This window comes from Rhopalosiphum maidis, chromosome 4, assembly GCF_003676215.2.
Source record: "Rhopalosiphum maidis isolate BTI-1 chromosome 4, ASM367621v3, whole genome shotgun sequence".
Lineage (NCBI taxonomy): Eukaryota > Metazoa > Arthropoda > Insecta > Hemiptera > Aphididae > Rhopalosiphum > Rhopalosiphum maidis.
The window spans coordinates 21,452,947-21,472,111 of NC_040880.1; the positions used below are offsets into that span (position 1 = coordinate 21,452,947).

The 19,165-nt window shown below is 26.8% G+C and overlaps 2 protein-coding genes across 12 annotated transcripts in view; one reads left to right on the top strand and one right to left on the bottom strand.

Annotated features, from left to right (window-relative positions):
* The window catches only part of LOC113549432 (glucose transporter type 1-like), an 80,525-nt gene that overhangs the window by 52,557 nt on the left and 8,803 nt on the right, over nucleotides 1-19,165 (top strand). For 7 of the 11 annotated variants that reach the window (XM_026950723.1, XM_026950721.1, XM_026950719.1 and 4 more), the window contains 8 exons: nucleotides 7,942-8,317; nucleotides 14,056-14,151; nucleotides 14,216-14,376; nucleotides 16,775-16,899; nucleotides 16,999-17,169; nucleotides 17,244-17,351; nucleotides 18,394-18,581; nucleotides 18,668-18,880. In XM_026950723.1, coding sequence (XP_026806524.1) covers nucleotides 7,942-8,317; nucleotides 14,056-14,151; nucleotides 14,216-14,376; nucleotides 16,775-16,899; nucleotides 16,999-17,169; nucleotides 17,244-17,351; nucleotides 18,394-18,581; nucleotides 18,668-18,880 — 1,438 coding nt within the window. The remainder of the gene's footprint in view (nucleotides 1-7,941; nucleotides 8,318-14,055; nucleotides 14,152-14,215; nucleotides 14,377-16,774; nucleotides 16,900-16,998; nucleotides 17,170-17,243; nucleotides 17,352-18,393; nucleotides 18,582-18,667; nucleotides 18,881-19,165) is intronic. The other 4 variants (XM_026950729.1, XM_026950722.1, XM_026950727.1 and 1 more) reach the window with 2 other exon arrangements.
* On the bottom strand, nucleotides 10,712-11,415 carry LOC113549433 (protein GVQW3-like). Its single transcript, XM_026950730.1, has 2 exons — nucleotides 11,083-11,415; nucleotides 10,712-11,022 (listed from the first exon to the last, which is right to left on the bottom strand). Exons 1-2 carry the CDS (start codon nucleotides 11,327-11,329, stop codon nucleotides 10,748-10,750), a joined length of 522 nt encoding a protein of 173 aa, XP_026806531.1. The 5' UTR covers nucleotides 11,330-11,415; the 3' UTR covers nucleotides 10,712-10,747.

A 19,165-nucleotide genomic window follows, 5' to 3' on the forward strand; every position in this document is an offset into this window, starting at 1 on the left:
GATCGACTGATCAATATGTTCCATATAACACTATTACACGAGTGACGGATATTTCGCGAGTTAGGTTTTATGATTGTACAGTCAATTCCAATAGTACGCATTATTGTAACTTCAAACAATATAGACAATATCTATATTTAATGCATTCTATAGAATCAGTTGAATCACGCAAAACAAAGGCTTTTTCAAAAAATGACTTTTCTAAATGACTATGCCTATATATATTTACAGATATATATAATACATGTTATAATTTGTAATGTCTGTATAATTTCCAAATCGAACTTGCTCCCACAATGGTCATATACGTATATATATATAAACTATTAATATACGTATTAGTTATACATAACATGTTTGTGGTTAATGTATGCACATATACCCAGCGACCAATTTTGAAAATTATTCCGCTAAAAAACGCTTCACTTTTACGTATATACATAATAATGTAATAACGTTATAATCGATATAAAAATAAAATGTACCTATACGCATTATATAATGTATATACATCAATATAATCGATTACTCCTTTTCCAATGTAATCAAACGCGAAAACCATCGCAAACCAATAAATACTATCTATAATTTCCAACAAAATCAAATTTATAATAACCCAGTGATAAATAAAATAAAATAAAAATAATAAATTTTAAAATATTTTTCAAATAACTAGAATCTGATAAAAAGATTTTTAATTTGCATTTCAAGTATTTTTCGTACGTATCTAATATTTAATTTTCTTTTTACTTGTTATTACTTACTATAGATATATAATAGGTATAATTATAATAATATATCATATTGATTAAATTTCTAAAATTTCTTAAAAGTATTTTATCATTTTATAAATTAAGAAATTGACCGGAAAATTGTGTTCTAGATTTTAATATTTTGTAGTTCATCTTCAAGTGCTACCGTACTAAACAAAAATCATAAACTACTCAATAATATACAATGTATTCGTGTATCTATATATTGTATATGTATAAACAGCCATATTGTTTGTTTTTAGTATCTAACTTTCAATTTCAACAAAGATGAAAATGTTTATCTAAAAATTTGGACGAATCTTCAAGTACTTATGAATTCATTCTTGGAATTTGAAATTCGTCTATATCTTTCAAAAATACCAAGTTACTGTTTTATCTGATGTTTTTATTTTTATTTTTTTTTTAACGCCTAATAATATTATAGATAAAGTGTATAAGGTATTATATTTAAATAATATAAGTACAATATAGGTATTTCTAGAATTTTCCGTTAACTTCTAATGTATTGGAATTGGTCGTCATAACTTAATAAGTCATGTATGTCATGATAAATTTACTTTTTATTGCAAACAATCATTTCATTATTTATAAGACTTATAGGCTTTTGGTAGATTAAAAAGTTAAATGTTTTTAATATAATGTACGTTATTGTTATAAAAAAATATTTAAAATATTTCTTAATCTTCATTGCTAGGTATGTGAAACTAAAACGTTGCTTATACTGTCTAGACTTCATCGTATAAATATAAATAAATGTGATTAGTAGAGCAACGCAATAAATCGACAAAATATAGTAACTTTTTTAAGTCATGAATTTTTTTAGACTTGAATATTTTGTAATATTTTATTGGATAAATACTAGTATTTATAATCAATAATAATATCTAATAGAAATTACATTTTATGATTTTAAGAAAAGATTACTTTATAAATAGATTTCCAAGTACACAATGTTGTAGATACATTTAGTTTTTGGGGCATGTTTTAAATTTATTAAGTATTGTATATATTACATATTAACTGATTTCTTATGATCAATTATTTATGCACTGGTTATTTTAACTAAACCCACGTGACTGTGTATATGTTTATAACCAAAAAAAAATAGGTTTTTTTATATTGAATAATTCGTGATAATATATTTAATTTTAAGAAAACCTCTTTCAATTATATTAAGGTATAAATATAAATAAATTAAAATTGTAAAGCTTATGAAACAATGACGTATAGATTTTATTTTTATTTCTTTTAGGTAGGTACTATTAATATGTCAAAATCTCGTTCGATTTTTTTTTATAACTTTTTTTTAACGTTTTTTTTTTGCGTTTATTACTTATTAATATCTCATATTTAAGTTTGTTCTACGCTGGTTACTAATTTATTCTAAAAATAAAATTAACGAATACCCTTAAAAAAAAATAGATAGATAGTTTATAATTTATTATAGATCTCTAACTGACTATAAAACGTACAACTTTTTACACTTTCAGTTCTCATATAACTTTACTAATACTCATTTTTGTATCTGCCTATATATTATATAGTGATATATCTACTATAAGATACCAATATATACTAGTTGAAATTTCTTAGACAAGTTACCTATTATTTAATTAAATAATATAGATTTTAACAAACAATACATTTAAAATCATTATATTGTTCACTTTTAATATTATGAAAAATACACTCTATGTTAAACTCTCTATTTCGTGAGGCTCCAAATTCCTGAAGTGAAGGTCAGATTGTGGTTGCTAGTTATGGTTGCCCCACACAACCGCTTATATTATGACGAAATAATATTAAACATATTATTAATAAGTTAAAATTAAAAATGTTTAAAATAAATATACCTTCATATTATTATTATTTAAGTTAATTTAAATCTATCTTCAAGTAAATTTAATCATAATGTGAATTATAATAATTGGAATGAAATATCACTAAGCATTGATTGTTTAATTTTTATTAAAATTAAACTAATGAAGTATAAAAATTTTGTTAAGCACTTACTATATAAATTAAATTATTTGTATAATACATTTTTATATATTTATTGTACCATTAAGACATTAAATCAAAAATATCAATTAAAAAAAAATTGTTGTCATATATTTTTAATGTATATTATCTGTATGATTATTTTTATAATGAACATAATGGATAAAAGGATAAATACGAGAGCTTGATTGTCTTGATTGGATAAAGTATTCAGTAATTCAGTAATAGTACTTCATAAAAAATAAAATTAAAAATGAATAGGTAATCAGACACTTTAAAAATCTGTAACGATCTTTCACATTTTTAATAAGTATATAATTCATTGTGTACAAATTCTATAAGTATAATAAACTTCTAATTTATATCACGGGTTCTAAGAAAATGTTTCATATAAAGTTATAACTCGCTTACTTTTTATCGTTAAGTTTGTAAGTTTTCAAATAGGTACCTATACAGTTATACGTTAAGAATATTTTGCTTGTTTAGGAGAAATCCTATGTTACCCTTTCCGATCTAGCGTCCCCCATAAGCTGCTTTCATCGATCGAAATACCAGACAGACACTTTTTGTTAAGAAATCCAAAGACTTGTACTTTTCTTTATTTAAATCCCGATTAACTTTTGGGGTTGCCAAGATGAACAAAAATAGAGAGAATTTTTTTCTTTTTAAATCGTCCAGAGACAAAATGAAAAAGTGTCACCACAAGACAATAGTAAAAGTTTTATAAAAGTTCAAGAGTTTTGAACTGTTTGACTTTGTCAACAGAGGTCTTTTATAAACAACAAAAAAATTATAAAAAAACTTTCTCTTACTCATTTTTCTTTATTTTTATGAATATCATTACTAACTTAAAAAGTATATACACAATAGTATAATGGTACACGCATACTCATTAAATGTAATAGATTTATTTTATCAATATATAAAACAGTTGAATAATATAACACAAAAATAACATTATCATATAGGGATTAAGAAAAAGGAAGTCTTTATTTACACGATTAATATATTACCATTGATTATAATATCAATGATATTGCTTAATTGTAATATAAGTCGTTATATAAATTTCAATTATAATCGATTAAACTATATTAAAAATTAATTTAATAGCATACTGTCATAAAGAAATTGTGTTTAAAATGTTTTTAAGTATGTTATTTTATTACATTATATACTACATTTATTATAATAATATTATGCATAAACGGTAAATCATTAAATTAAACGATTTTCAACGATATTCGGTTTACCTACGTGGGGTGATTATTTTAATAGTTAACTCTCATTATCTCGACAAGTATTGACGGTTGTTTATACATTCTAATTTTTTTAACCTTAACCTTCAACCTTAATTTTATGTCATTTTAAAATATTTTTTTCACTATGCCTTATCTTTATTGTTTCTACGTTCTACACTTTTTTAAATAACAACGTACATTTTTAATTTCATATTAAAAGTATTTTTCTAATAATTGTGATACAAAAGAATTTAATTAGATGAACAGACTAGAATGCCGCAGGGTATATCCCCAAAAATATTAGTATACTATTCCGCTAGTCTTAGTTTCAAATAATAAATAAATATTCACCCAGTTTTAATAGGAAGTTAAAAAAAATTATAAATGCATGAGTTGTCATTGATTACCGGCTAGAAATATATCGAAAGTTAAAAAGAGAGGTTAAAAATAAACACAGTGTTCGAACCCAATACGACCCTACACATAAATACACTAAGACGTAAATATGCAATGATCCACCGCAGTCCTGGTGTCCTACCATATAATAACCATCTATTGAGATTGCTGTATCGTCCATTCAAGAATTGTTACCGTATACAATATACCTATATGCTGTACTAAAAAAATTTTTAGGTGTTAATTACTTGTATAAATGCTTTAATGCTTCATTCAGTAGCTAAGGCTCCAGTCCCTTCCCCCCAAATCTCAAACGCTATTTGCGCCTATGTACGCCGATCACGTTACCTCGTGCCCTGCAGTATGATATGGGATTATATATCCCCAACTATATCATATTTACTCATCTCCCGGTCCAGCTTAAATATTATAACCTATGCCCTAAGGAATATTGGTACCTGGGCTAAATATATAAACTAGAAATAACACAAAAATAATAAAACTCTCCTTATATGACTATCAACATGTTTTTTTTATTATTTCCCTGAACTAAAAATATTGTTGCATATAGTCACTGTTTATATGTCATCACTTTAGAACACCAGAGCGGTCATGATTATAATAATATACACTTCTGGGTTGGTGCGTCCGAGTGTTATGTATATGTAATAGTTATGTATGTATAATATGCTGTAGGGGCGGCTTTTAGGGGGAGGCCATAGGGACCATGCCTCCCCAAGACAATTATTTTGTCAAATATTTTTATTGGTTTAATTATGTATAATTTGTATAATGTAAAAAAAATATTGTCCCCCAGGCAAAAAACTAAATCCACCCATAATATGCTGTACTTAACCGACCGACTGTAATCATTAATAGCCAATAGAAGACGAGCGCTTGTACATTTGTGTGTGTATAGGCCAAATGTACAATAAAATTGAACAAATAAAAAAATAAATTATGCATATATTGTATATAATATATATTGTAATAAGTTTGATGTAGATACAGTGTTTACTATACAATATGGTTCATTTAAATATCTACACTAATTATTTCAAATGACAACATATATATTTTTAATTTTATATTCGGTAACAAAACTGCTTCATAATTTGGAGTAGCTATTAATTATAACTAATTAACTATACCTACCCATTCGAATTTCGATTTTTATGCATTGAAATGCTACAAAAAATATTCTGTTTTGAAAAATGAAATAAAAAATGTGTGTTGTTATTCAAAAATGAATAACAAAAAGGATATATTTAATGTTGTTTTACTATGACATCGAATTATGTAAAAAAATATTTCTAAAAATGTCAACCATTCTCGAAGTAATGAGTGTAGACACTTATAAATGCATAATATTACGCATTTAAGTATTTAATGGAACAATTGACACACACATCGTCACCGCATCACACGCAGTATATAAATTATATCCATTTCCATAATTCTGTATATATGTCTCATACGCGCCTCTGATGTGATTTCGAGCGTTGTCTTTTGCGGTCTTGCCTTATACTATGTGTGTGTGTATTTTACGTGTACATATATTATATAGGATTACTTCCACATGGTTTGTGTCCAGTAATGTCTGCTGTTTGTTCGTAAAATATACGAATACAATATATATATATATATATATCGGATGCTGATGATATATTATATATATATATGTGTGTGTGTGTGTGTTACGAGCAGAAAATATGCTTCTTATGCACACATTACACATATCGTATTCGTTATAATAATATTTATGTATATATAAATATGTACGTTGTACAGTGTTAAATACTATGTACGTATAATAATATAATAATATAATGTTTAATATGTTTATGAACTCTGTATAATAGGTATATATGATAACAGTATGGGAACCAAAGTTGGTTCGCCAACGCGTGACGGTGTATTTATATAATAGCCGTACGTATACTTGCATCGTTCGATTCGTTCGTATAATTATAATATAAAGAGATTCAGTATAGCTATACTATTATTATTAGTATTTTTATTATTTTATTGGGGGTAAAGCTATAATATTATGGATAATTTTGACTATATTGATAATTGAGATTGTATATCGCAACATAATATTTGATTGAGTTTTGTCTACATTTTTACGTCGATGACATGACTATAATTATAAATATCTTTTTTGTATAATCGCTCTATATACTAACAATTATTTTATAAAAACATAAATCTTTTTAACTATATTTTATACTTATCTTTGTGATCAACATTATCGTTGTACAAATCGAATGAATTTTGTATACCGACGCCATCGAATAAAACATCTACAGGTGTCAGTTAATTTGTAATTAATGCCTTAACATGTTAAATACTATTTGTTGTTCAATATAATAGTTCGGAGTTAGGAATTTATGGTTGGCATAAAATTCAGCCATGTGTAACTAAAATAGCTTGTCAAAAAAGACTAGATAAATTTTAATAGGTCACTTTGTTCATTGTCTAGACTAGCGAATTACTGCGTATAGTGTTGTTCAAAGTTAAGATCCAAATATCCAATATATAAACTTATTTACTTAAGATATAGCAGGTAAATGGTGATTGTTTAAAAATCAGGGGATGCTATTCAATGGTTGTTAAAAAACTGTTAACAATAACTAGTTTGACCGTCAAATGTTCAATTCATTCTAAATTTTATACACAAACACGGTAAAATATCGTCAGTCGAAAATTATCGGTAGAACTTCCGTTCAACGTATTCTTTACGATAAATCGTAGATGATATATAATACATATCATTTATGTGTATATCTGAAACTCAATAGCGTTGCAAAATAATAATTCATTGTACCTATATACAGTACGTATATATTATTGTACCTTCCGGTTTCCATCATACTATCTATTTGGTATAATCAACACGGCGTATAGTAATAAAAATGTAAAATCGGAAATAGATGATAGTGCGTAGAACTGTTTTCCGATTACTTTATAATACAGGAGGTATATATAGGTTACCTATAGACACCTAACCTATAATAAAAATAAATCGATCGATTAACCTGAGTAATATTTACCTACATGAATATATTATTTATTATATATATAATATATTATATTATGTAGTGCTCGGAACGTTCACAAAATAAAATGAACGTATTAATATCTGGTTGTTCATTGTTCACGCCGTATTCTATTTTTGTATATATAATAATAAAATAATAAGCTGAATTTAATTTAATAACAACTTTTTTTTTTAACAAAAGTGAAACATATTATATTAAAATCGTTATTGAGTTATCTGGTAAAACACAATATAAATGTTCAAAATTTACTAGAAATACATGTAGAATATAAACAGCGTGGACGCAATGAACATTCGTTTCCGAACACTACATAACCATACCCGCGTTTAATATAAGTAGCGTGTGCATATAAGCATATATTATTGTATAATATTATATATATTATAATAATGCGTTGGCTGTACCGCTTGTTTCAATGTCAGTATCGGATAACGATGTGCACGTGCCCTTCTTGTGTGTGTATAGCTCATACATGGTGGATGGTTTGCGCAGCTTGCAACACCAGGTGACGGACATGAGCGCCAACCTGACGACGCGGCTGGACGAGCTGCAGTCGCGTGGCGTGTCACCGAGCCCGGCCGCCGCCTACTACGGCACCGAGCACCGTGGCCATGTGGAAACCAGTGTAGCGCTGTCCGAGATCCGGACACAGCTGCACGAGCTCACCAGGTCACTGGAATCGTGCCAATCGGAGGTGACCGAGGTGAAGCGCGACATGGTGGCCATCAAAAACGAACTGGATACGGTGCAACAGGTCAAGGAGGAGATCGAAGAGCTCAGGGAGTACGTGGACCGTCTGGAGTTGCAGTCGCACCGGAGGAAACTCAGGCTGCTCGAACAGGTCCTTTTCTTCAGCCCCATCATTCAACCTCATAATCCATCACCCCTCGATGACCTCCTGGGCGCGCGCTACGAATATTGCATGCTACACGTTCGTCACGCGCCCGCGAATTTCCGCACAATGCATTAGATATTTGTGTATGCAGTACCGTTATTTTTTTCTTTGCTATAGTAGTTCTTTGTGCATAGATACTTACTCTAACATAAGGCTTGTCCGTATATGCCAGTAATGCTATAATGATGTGCAGTTAAATATTATAGTTAAAGTAATTGCGTGTACGTAACTGCACTTATCGAAAAGCGAAAGGATTTGCATTTTTGAGTATTCTTAGACCACGCTATAACAAAAAATATACACATTCTTGAATTTACTGTTATACTTGATGTTATAGTTAATTACCTATAATAATATATCATTAACCGTATAGATATAGATAACGTATGAGTAGGTAATTTTATTTTTTTTTAACTGGCGATTTGAGGACATATTGAAAATTGTATATTAACCCATCTCCATGAATATTTTCCAATGAATTCGTTTATAACATGATTTTTTAAATTGCTTTAAAAGTTTATTTATAATTTGGATATTTTATCGTGAAGTATTTTATAAATTATAATGGATGTACAATGTGCATTGTGTAGTCTTTTTGCACACTAAGAATAAATTTAATATTTTGAATAAATGGGACATGGGTTATTAATTTATTATAGGTACTTATTAGATTCTTCTTACAATTATTAATATTTGATTATTCAGAAGTACAAAAAATATAAAACTAATGTCTAATAATAATAATATAATGAATACTTAAGTAATTCTGATACGGAAAACAATCAAGAAAAAATAACTAAATAGATTAGTATTGTATAATGTATAATCAGTATGACAACCCACCGGGTGGAAGGGTCTTTTTAATAATTAAAGGTATATAAATATGATATGCGAACCGTGTTCATGCAGTATTATATTATATATATCCTATACAAGCTGAATGCAAGATTAGCGACAAACAAAAACAAAAATTGCGTTCGGTTTCGTAATCCCTTGGAAACAATCTCGTAGTGCGTGACCAACGCACAAATATAATAACTATTATACAGGGTGATTCGCCAAGCCTGTTCATCCTCATTAGCCATTTTTACTTCAGTAATTAATTAATTTTAATTTAGATTTTTGAAGAATTTATATACTAATTATGGAATGTCTTGTGACAATATAAACTTCTTTTTTAAAATAAAACAATTTTTTTTTGTTTTAAATTATTAATCACATGTTTCCTTTTGAAAATATGATTTGTTTATTATACTAAATATCATATAACACAATACAATATTTTATTACACCTTTATATACTTATTTTAAACAAAAAAAATATTTTTAGGTGTGGTTTAAAATTGATTTTTCAATTAATATAATATGATATATTTTGTATTTATTCGAAACATACTATATTTTTCTTTATTCGTCCATTTCCATATTTCTAGTTTATTTGTTTTAACAAAATAGTATTACTCATTCGTTGTGTTAGGTATATATCCTAACTTAGAAGTTTGTATACTTGCATTTTATGTTGCACATTATGCTGCATGTTTTTACTAGATGATCGTAGCTGCAGTATAGATGAACTACACATTTAAATCGCTTTCACCATAAAAATTAAGCAATTGTTGTATGTTTGGTAACAATAATCTTTTCTGTATCAAACACCTGGTATTTATTGTTATTTAATATATTCTGTATTCACGAATTATTTTTTCAATTTCTTTTCAAACAAATTTTATATCAAAAAATGTTTTGTTCTTATAAAGTTTAATCGTAGTAAATAATTATATTTTGTTTTTATTTTTTATAATAATTCTGGCACAAGTGTTTAACATAACCTACGAGGTCTAATCAAAAAGTATCGAGACTGTTAAAAAAAAAAAAAAAATATATTAGATAAAGTTATTTACATTCAATCTCCTTCAAAGTATGCTCCTTCTGAGTCCATACATGTTCTCCAACGTTCCTGCCATTTTTGAAAACACCTGTGGAAGTCATTTTTAGAAACTCCTCGTAGCTGCTCCGTCGCATTTTGTTTTATTTCATCTACATCTTGAAAACGTTTACCCTTAAGCGCCATTTTTATTTTTGGGAATAAAAAAAAATCACATGGAGCTAGGTCTGATGAATAGGGGGGTTGAGAAACAACTGGGATACCATGTTTAGCCAAAAACTGCTGCACAACATGGGCTGAATGGGCTGGTGCATTATCGTGATGCAATTTCCAACTACCAGACTCTTTAAACTCGGGTCTTTTTCTTCGTACAGCGTCTCGTAAACGGCGAAGAACATCAATGTAGTACTCCTTTGTTATAGTCTGTCCTTTAGGAGCATACTCATGATGAACAACACCTTGGTAGTAAAAAAAAACGGTCAACATGACCTTCACTTGACTCCGAACTTGACGAGCTTTTTTGGTCGTGGTGAATCAGGTGTCTTCCACTGCGAAGATTGTACCTTTGTTTCTGGATCGTAGCCATATACCCAAGTCTCGTCACCAGTTATAATTGATTTTAAAAAAAAATCATCAGATTCGGAACACTCTAGCAAATCAGTGGCGATCTGTTTTCGATTTTCTTTTTGCTCACCTGAGAGCAGTTTTGGTACAAATTTGGCTGCAACTCTTCTCATGTCTAAATCAGTCGTCAATATGGTTTGAACTGATCCAAATGAAATTTGAAACTCATTACTAAGTTCCATAATTGTCAAACGACGGTTACCTCGTATTGCTGTTCGTATTTTTTGTATCATTTCCTCATTGCGGCTTGTTGATGGGCGTCCTTCACGTTCATCACTTTCAACAGTTGTTCTACCCTCTTTAAATCGTTTAAACCATTCAAAAACGCGAGCACGGGACATGGTTTCATCTCCATAAGCCAACAATAACATTTGGTAGGTTTCAGTAGCCGTTTTTCCCAGTTTATGGCAAAATTTAATGCACACTCGTTGTTCTGTATTTTCGCTCATTATGAAATCCAACGGGACGTAAAAACATACTTGACTTAATCGCACCTAGAAGCCGACTGAAACAATTTTAATCTAATCTATGTCTAATATATTTTCCCAACATATAAAGTTAGATCAATATAGCACATGCAAGTTCATACTCAAACTGGTTTACGATTAATCGTATCAGTCTCGATACTTTTTGATTAGACCTCGTATATAACATGTATCGATAAATAAGAATAATTTCTTGACTCTATTTTAAGTAGCTACAAATAAACAATAAATATAATAGTTAAGTACTATAACCTTGATTTTTTTTTAGATTCAAAATTGTTGTACAAGCTGGTATAAGTTATTATACCCTCTACAGACTACCTGGTATTTTAAGCCTTTTGATCTCTCGTGTCTTAGTATGACTTATTTGTGCAAAAGAAAAAACTTCCTTTACCTTATACATAATTAAACTAAGTTCAGAAACTATTTTATTTTACAAAACCACGTTAAATCGCGAACCACTATATAAACATTATAAACACAGAGAAAATTAGTATGATGTAATATTTTGCTCATTTCCTATATCATTAATAAACTCGTTGTATCACAATAAAATTATTGTTTACCTCGTGCTTTGAATGTTCCTTGAAATTTTCAGAACAGAAGGCGAACCGAAAAGAGAATCGAGTAGAAGTTTTTTAATTAATTTTCGTCACTGTTTTCCAGTACCAGTAGACGTAATTTGACATGATAATTAATAATAATGTGTTTAACTAGCGCTTTCCGTATGTTAACGTATACCATATTCAAAACAAAAATTAAAAACAATTGTAATTAATGCAAAACACACAACTTTTTTCCACGTATTGAATGAATTATTTATACTATTTATAACTGCAATTATTTTTGTTATATGTAATATTCCTTAAACGCGAAGGATATGTATTTTAGCCTAAACTGTTTAATAAATGTGTTCTATATTGCTTAACATCAGTCCACAGATTCAAACACCTATAGTATTATAATTTGTAACATAGTAATATTATAAATATAAGCTAATCGTGATACTAATTTAAAAGGTATTTACTTTGCAACAAGCCGTGAATATCTGTGACATATAATTATATAAATTAGTCACTACCCATTTTCTAGTAATTCTTAATACCAAATTAAAATATTCAACTTAATATTTTTTTTTTTAATAATACAAAAATTTACAAATAATATATTATTATTTTTTTTATAATATTTTATTCATTATAAAGCATTTCCTAACATTTCTCCAAAATTATATAATAATAGATATCGGTATTCAATACCTAATCAATAACATAAAAAATGTCTGATCCGTAATTTTGTGTAGTTTAATGTTTGAAAATAATTTTATTTCTCGTGACAAAATATTTGTTTTCTTAATTCAATCGTTTTAATATTATAAAACAATAGTATTGACACAGAAACAATATTCGTCTTCATAGTGTATCGATAATATAATTAAATAGTTTGATAATGAAGTGTTAGTATACTTAGATACTAACATCAATCTTTCACGGTCGAGATGACCAGGGTACACTTGAAATTAATTTTTTTCTGATTTTCTTTGATGGATCACCAAAAAATTATACATTTTATAACCATCAAACTTTTATCTTTATTCATAAACAAACAAACTAAAATTCAAAATAAAGGCATATTACACGCAAAAATAAAAAATATGTTCACTTTATACCCTCTAAAAAAATATACTCCAGAATTGGAAATTAGAATCTTTTACTCTTCAGTCTTCATCTATAAAACAGATACAAAACTTTTTTTAATTTGAAATTAAAATAATAACTAATGACAGTAAACTTTTTATTGTATACTTTGACTTTGCATTCCTTAATACTAAATATTATGAATCAATAATTTTACTTCAATAAATGTAATAGGTAGTGTATATGCAAATATTAATATAAAATTAGCTATTGTGCTACAAGTATCATATTAACATATAATTATATACATACGTGGTTGCTTATATTATTATTGTTAAAAATTATTACAAGTATAATTATTATGATCACTAAGATTCCATTTTAATTTTTTTAAATTAGAATAAACAATAATAGTTATTCTTAAAATATTGATATATTAATATATTTAAACAAAATATTATTTTTATTTTAGATTTTTAATTCATGTGTATTCTAATGGTTATTTTGTGTTTTGTTATATACTAGTTAAACATATATTTTTCAAACGTATCTATTTTATAAGTACATAATTGAAAAAAAATTGTCTAACTAAAAGTTATAATAGTTATTAATGTATTTCATATATCATAATATGTTGAGTGGATTTTATTAGCGAAAACGTTTTAATTAGTATAATTTAATAATTCAATTTTGATATTTGCACAATATGAAACTAATAGCTATATAGGTACCTACTTGCTCGTATCTATATCTTAAATGTAGTCATTATAATGATGTGTGCATTATTAGTTTATTTTATAGTATATAAATATGTATAATATATATATATATATTATTTTTTATTAAAAAATAATTTTATTTTAATAATTAAAACTTTGTAGTGAAACAATTATTTTTTTGTTTGTAACTTAATATTTTCTTTAATTTTATAGCATGACAATTGTATTTAGAACACATTGCGTTTATTAGAAAAATAATTCAAATTTAATCATTTGAATTTTATAGTGAATTTTTTTTTTTTTGTGACTTATTGTTTTATTTTTTAATTTTTAGGGGCTTACGTTCTTTTTATCCTATACAATTTTGGCGTCGATGCTGGGCATGCTTCAGTTCGGTTACAATACTGGAGTGATTAATGCACCCGAAGGGGTAAATTCAGTTTTATTATTTATGTAACAATAAATAATTCTAATTGATCTATTCACACTTTTAGAACATAGAGAAGTTCATCAAAGATGTATTTGAAGATCGGTATAAAAAAAATATGGATCACGCGCAAGCTGAGTTACTTTACTCGTTTGCCGTATCCATTTTCGCCATTGGCGGCATGCTAGGTGGCTTCAGTGGCGGAATCATTGCCAACCGTTTCGGCAGGTCAGTCTATAGCCCATACATAATATTTAATTTGTTTTAAATGTTTAAGAAAAAAACTAAATTTTATAACTATTTTCAAATGTTCAAATGAAGCGTAAATACCTCATGTTACACTAAATAACTTTTAGCATACACAATTCACAATAAAAAAAGTAATCTCGGTTACATACAATACCCGTGTATACTAATCAGTGATCGTAATTTAAAATATGAGTTGATTTTTATTTACATTTTAATAATAAATAATCGTTTATACATAAACTAATGTTTTTAATCAAATGTGTTTTATAATTATTTAAATACATAAAATATATAGTAACAAAAACAAAGATTTCTTGGTTTATTGTTTTTATATGATATTCAATAAATATCTATAATTACAAATATATTTTATATCAGAATGTAATTATCATCAATTTACTGTGCATTTATTGTAATGCGTTCAGTAAATAAACCTGCAGCACAGTGCACGCGTTACTGACATATACAAATAATTCATTGTTAAAATGGCGTGTTATTAGTTTGAATCAGTTAACATTTCTGTAAAATATATTATATATTAATATATTAAATTTATTATTTTCATTGTGTAAACAAAATATAAATAAGTTTAATTTTTATAAAAAAGTTCAATTTTAAATTTGTTAAAATACAGTATTATTTAAAAATTCAAAAATAAAGATACAGGAATTAGGAAAGCCATTATAATATTATCGAATAAGATTTTAGGTTTCATATAAACAAAAATATAAAATAATTTAGATATCCCAATGCTTAAAATCATTTTATATTTCATTAATTAGATCTAACCTTGAATTTAGTTCACTTGTTTGGTCTCAAAATCTGTTTACTTATTACACTGAATTAGATAATATTCAAAACAAATTGTACATAAAATGTTTATCATATAAATTACATTTTTCTTTCTTTGGGGACTCAATTAATTTATTACATGAATCATTGGGTCTTGATAGTCTCTTCTTGAGATGAAATCTAGCAGATATAATGCTTATTTTTGATATTCTTAATGAATATGTTCTTTATTCTGAATTATTAACGACGATAAGTTTCCGAATAATTACTCTACTATATACTCGCAATCTAGATTTATTTGTTATTCTATATTATAGGACCAACAGTGAAGCATTTTCTTTTCTTCTTACTACCCTTCAATTAGGCAATAAAAATCTCCTACTCACTTGATTTTTTTTAAATTCTACACGTGATAATTTTAAATGTAATACTTTATTGATTCCAAAAAATCTTATTAATTTTGTTGTCATTAGACTCTATTTTTAGTCTTGTAAATTTAATTAGAAAAATATTACTGAAATTTTGTATTATTACTATTTTTTACATGTATCTTGGTTGTTTTTATTTTGTAAAGGACTATTTCCAGTTGATCATACAATAAGTAAATAATATTTTTAATATCAAAAACTTGTAAATTACATTTATTTTTTATGGTAAAATTTTAAAAATTAAAAATTAAATCATTAACAAGCTATAGGTACTTAATAACATTTAATAGTGAGTAGTATCAATAGTAGCTATCATGTAAATTCCGCTAAAGTTGTTTAGTTTACAATAAGCACTGAAAATCACAACATATTGTATAAACTATAAGTCCCTTAAATGAAAGTATTTTATATATTTTAATAATATTGCAATATGGAATTACTTTAAAACAATTAGCTCTTAAGACTAAATATTTTATTTAGTAAAGAATACAATTATAATAATCTTTAATGATCATAACTAATTATGGTCTTGATTTAATAAATTTCAATATAATATAATATCTTATGCCCTGTTTTTGACACATAACTGTCCGTGACGTGTTTGATATTAGAAATGGAAACAATAAATAAGGTTAAATTATATACCTACTATGTTGTCAATTCTATCCAAGGACAACAGATTATTAAACGGCCTCTAATTCATTATAACAAAGAAAAAATATTCATGACTTGCTAGTCATAATATTATTGAAAAAAATTTTACTTAATTACCAATAGTTCTAATTTCTAATTGTAAAATACATATTACAATAAATGTTTTTACAACAAATTTTAGTTTAATAATAATTTATAGCTTAGTTTTATTAATTTAGCGTGGCAGCATTGTTAGTAATAATTGTATTATTTCAAAAATAAAAGCGTTTTTTTCGTTTATTGTGTGTATTTCTAGATAAATCTTAAATTTATAAAAATTATAAATAAATAAATAAATAATTTGTTTTATTCAAATATTTATCTCACAAAACATATACAATATACATACTAAAAAAAGACAAATAATAATAGATTAACTTTAATGATTTAAACTTACTATTTTTTATTTTACCGTATATACTTATTATTGTATTACTTACCTATTATTTTCATATTAATTATAGAAAAGGAGGTTTACTGCTTAATAGTTTTGTTGGCATTGGTGGCGCTTGCTTAATGGGTCTCACCAAGTACTTCAATTCCTATGAAGTACTATTTATTGGCCGATTCATTATAGGAGTCAATTGTGGTATGAAAAACATAATTAAATATTTATTATACTCGGTATATTATTAAAATGAATACATTATCATCTGTTTTAATAATTATTAAACCTTTCTATATTCAGGTTTGAATACATCGCTAGTGCCAATGTATATATCAGAAATAGCGCCGCTCAACCTACGAGGTGGCCTCGGCACTGTCAATCAGTTAGCCGTAACCACTGGACTGCTCATATCCCAGATATTGGGTATAGAACAAATTTTGGGTACAGACGAAGGCTGGCCTTTATTATTAGGTGGGATTTTTATTATACAATATATACTAATTCAATTATAATTTTTACATTATTCATATTATTTTTACTTCTAGGATTAGCTATATGCCCTGCCATATTACAATTAATTTTACTACCTGTATGTCCTGAATCGCCAAGGTATCTGTTGATAACCAAACAATGGGAAGAAGAAGCAAGAAAAGGTGATTAATTACTAAATACTATAAAACTAGAAAATTATAATCTATGTATATATAATATTTTCCAACTCAGTCAATTTAAATTTAACATTTCTAAATTTGTATATATCTAATTATTTATAATAGGGCATATATAATAGAAAATGATTTTATATAAATATAATCTTCTATATTTATCACAACGAATATAGGGGAGGATAATCCCCCACTCAAGAGTCATTTTTTTTCAAATAACGTATACGTATTATCAGTGGCGTGGCGAGAACATTTTGACTCCAAACAGTCCAAACAGTCCAAACTCAACATATTTGATTAAAGACGTTTAGTCGAAAACTACCAAGAAAGAAGGACTTTATTTAATGAATTTATGATATATTAAGTATTAGTTTAAATATAAAAATAACTTTACTGTTTTTTACTAATTAGTTGATATTAAAAACCATTTATATACCTAATTTATTTTATAATAATTGATGAACATGATTTATAAATTTGGATGATCATAACATACCAGAACACTTTAAGAATCAAAAATCCTCTGATCCCCCCAAAAAATACTAAAAAAAATGATAATTAAGTGATGAAGACTGAAGAGTGTGGGAGCATTAACTCCCGTGTTAATATGATTATAAAAACTTACATTCCAAATCAGAACATATTCATAATTATGCCACTTATATACATACCCTAAAATTAATATAAAATGATAAGTTCGTACAGTAATATGGTATTAATAATCATATTTTTATTTGATAAACTTGTTAAACTAACTAAATAACCTAAACACTAATTTTTTTTTTTTGTAATATGTCGTCAATTAGACTTTACCGATCAAAAATCAAATTAAATATTGTATCTTAACTCTAAATCACTCTATATTTCTAATTATATAATACTAAAAAATCATTTATAATTTATAATATATTATAAAATCATACAACTATATATTCAATTAAATATTTCTGTGAATAATTATTTCCTTTCAAACATTGATCCTCTCATCGTTTCTACGAAAATCATTTACGATTTCTTATGTTTCTTGTAGCTCTGAGGAGGTTACGTGCAACTAATCAGATTGAAGAGGACATTGAAGAAATGCGTGCTGAAGAACGTGCTCAACAGTCTGAAGCTACAATATCCATGATGGAACTAGTATGTTCACCCACTCTAAGGCAACCACTTATCATTAGTGTAGTCATGCAGTTGTCACAACAGTTATCCGGCATAAATGCTGTGAGTATTGTGTCATATAACATTTAAAATATTATTTTCCCTTAAATCGGATAAATCTTGATTTTCAATAATATGTTTATATCCAGGTATTTTACTATTCAACTAGTCTATTCATAACTGCTGGTTTAGCCGAGAATGTAGCTAAATTTGTGACAATAGGGATTGGTGTAATTATGGTGAATATGACGCTAGTGACTATGCCATTGATGGATAAAACTGGTAGAAGAACATTACATCTGTACGGTCTGGGAGGAATGTTTATATTCTCGATATTCATTACAATATCATTATTAATCACGGTAAGTTGTAAAGAGTATAATATCAAATTTGACGAAGAATGTAATCAGCAAGACCCGGAATAAAGCAAGCTAATAATCAGTGGTTTTCCATAGGGCATACTCCATAATATACGTAGTATACTCTCAACATTTTTCTATAAAATTATCGGTATATACTCTTCAGTATCAAAGAATTTGGGAAAAAAATTATGATTATTTTTTTAGGTCTTTATTTAAAACCGAATAAAATATAAATTATTTCCCGTTAGCAAAAACTGTGTACTGTAATCTGTTTGTCGTCAAATA

Coding starts and splice junctions, on each gene's coding strand:
- LOC113549433 (XM_026950730.1), bottom strand. CDS start 11,329: ATGAGCGAAAATACAGAACAACGAGTGTGCATTAAATTTTGCCATAAA. Junction 11,023..11,082: donor AATACGAACAGCAATACGAG/GTAACCGTCGTT, acceptor CATTTGGATCAG/TTCAAACCATATTGACGACT.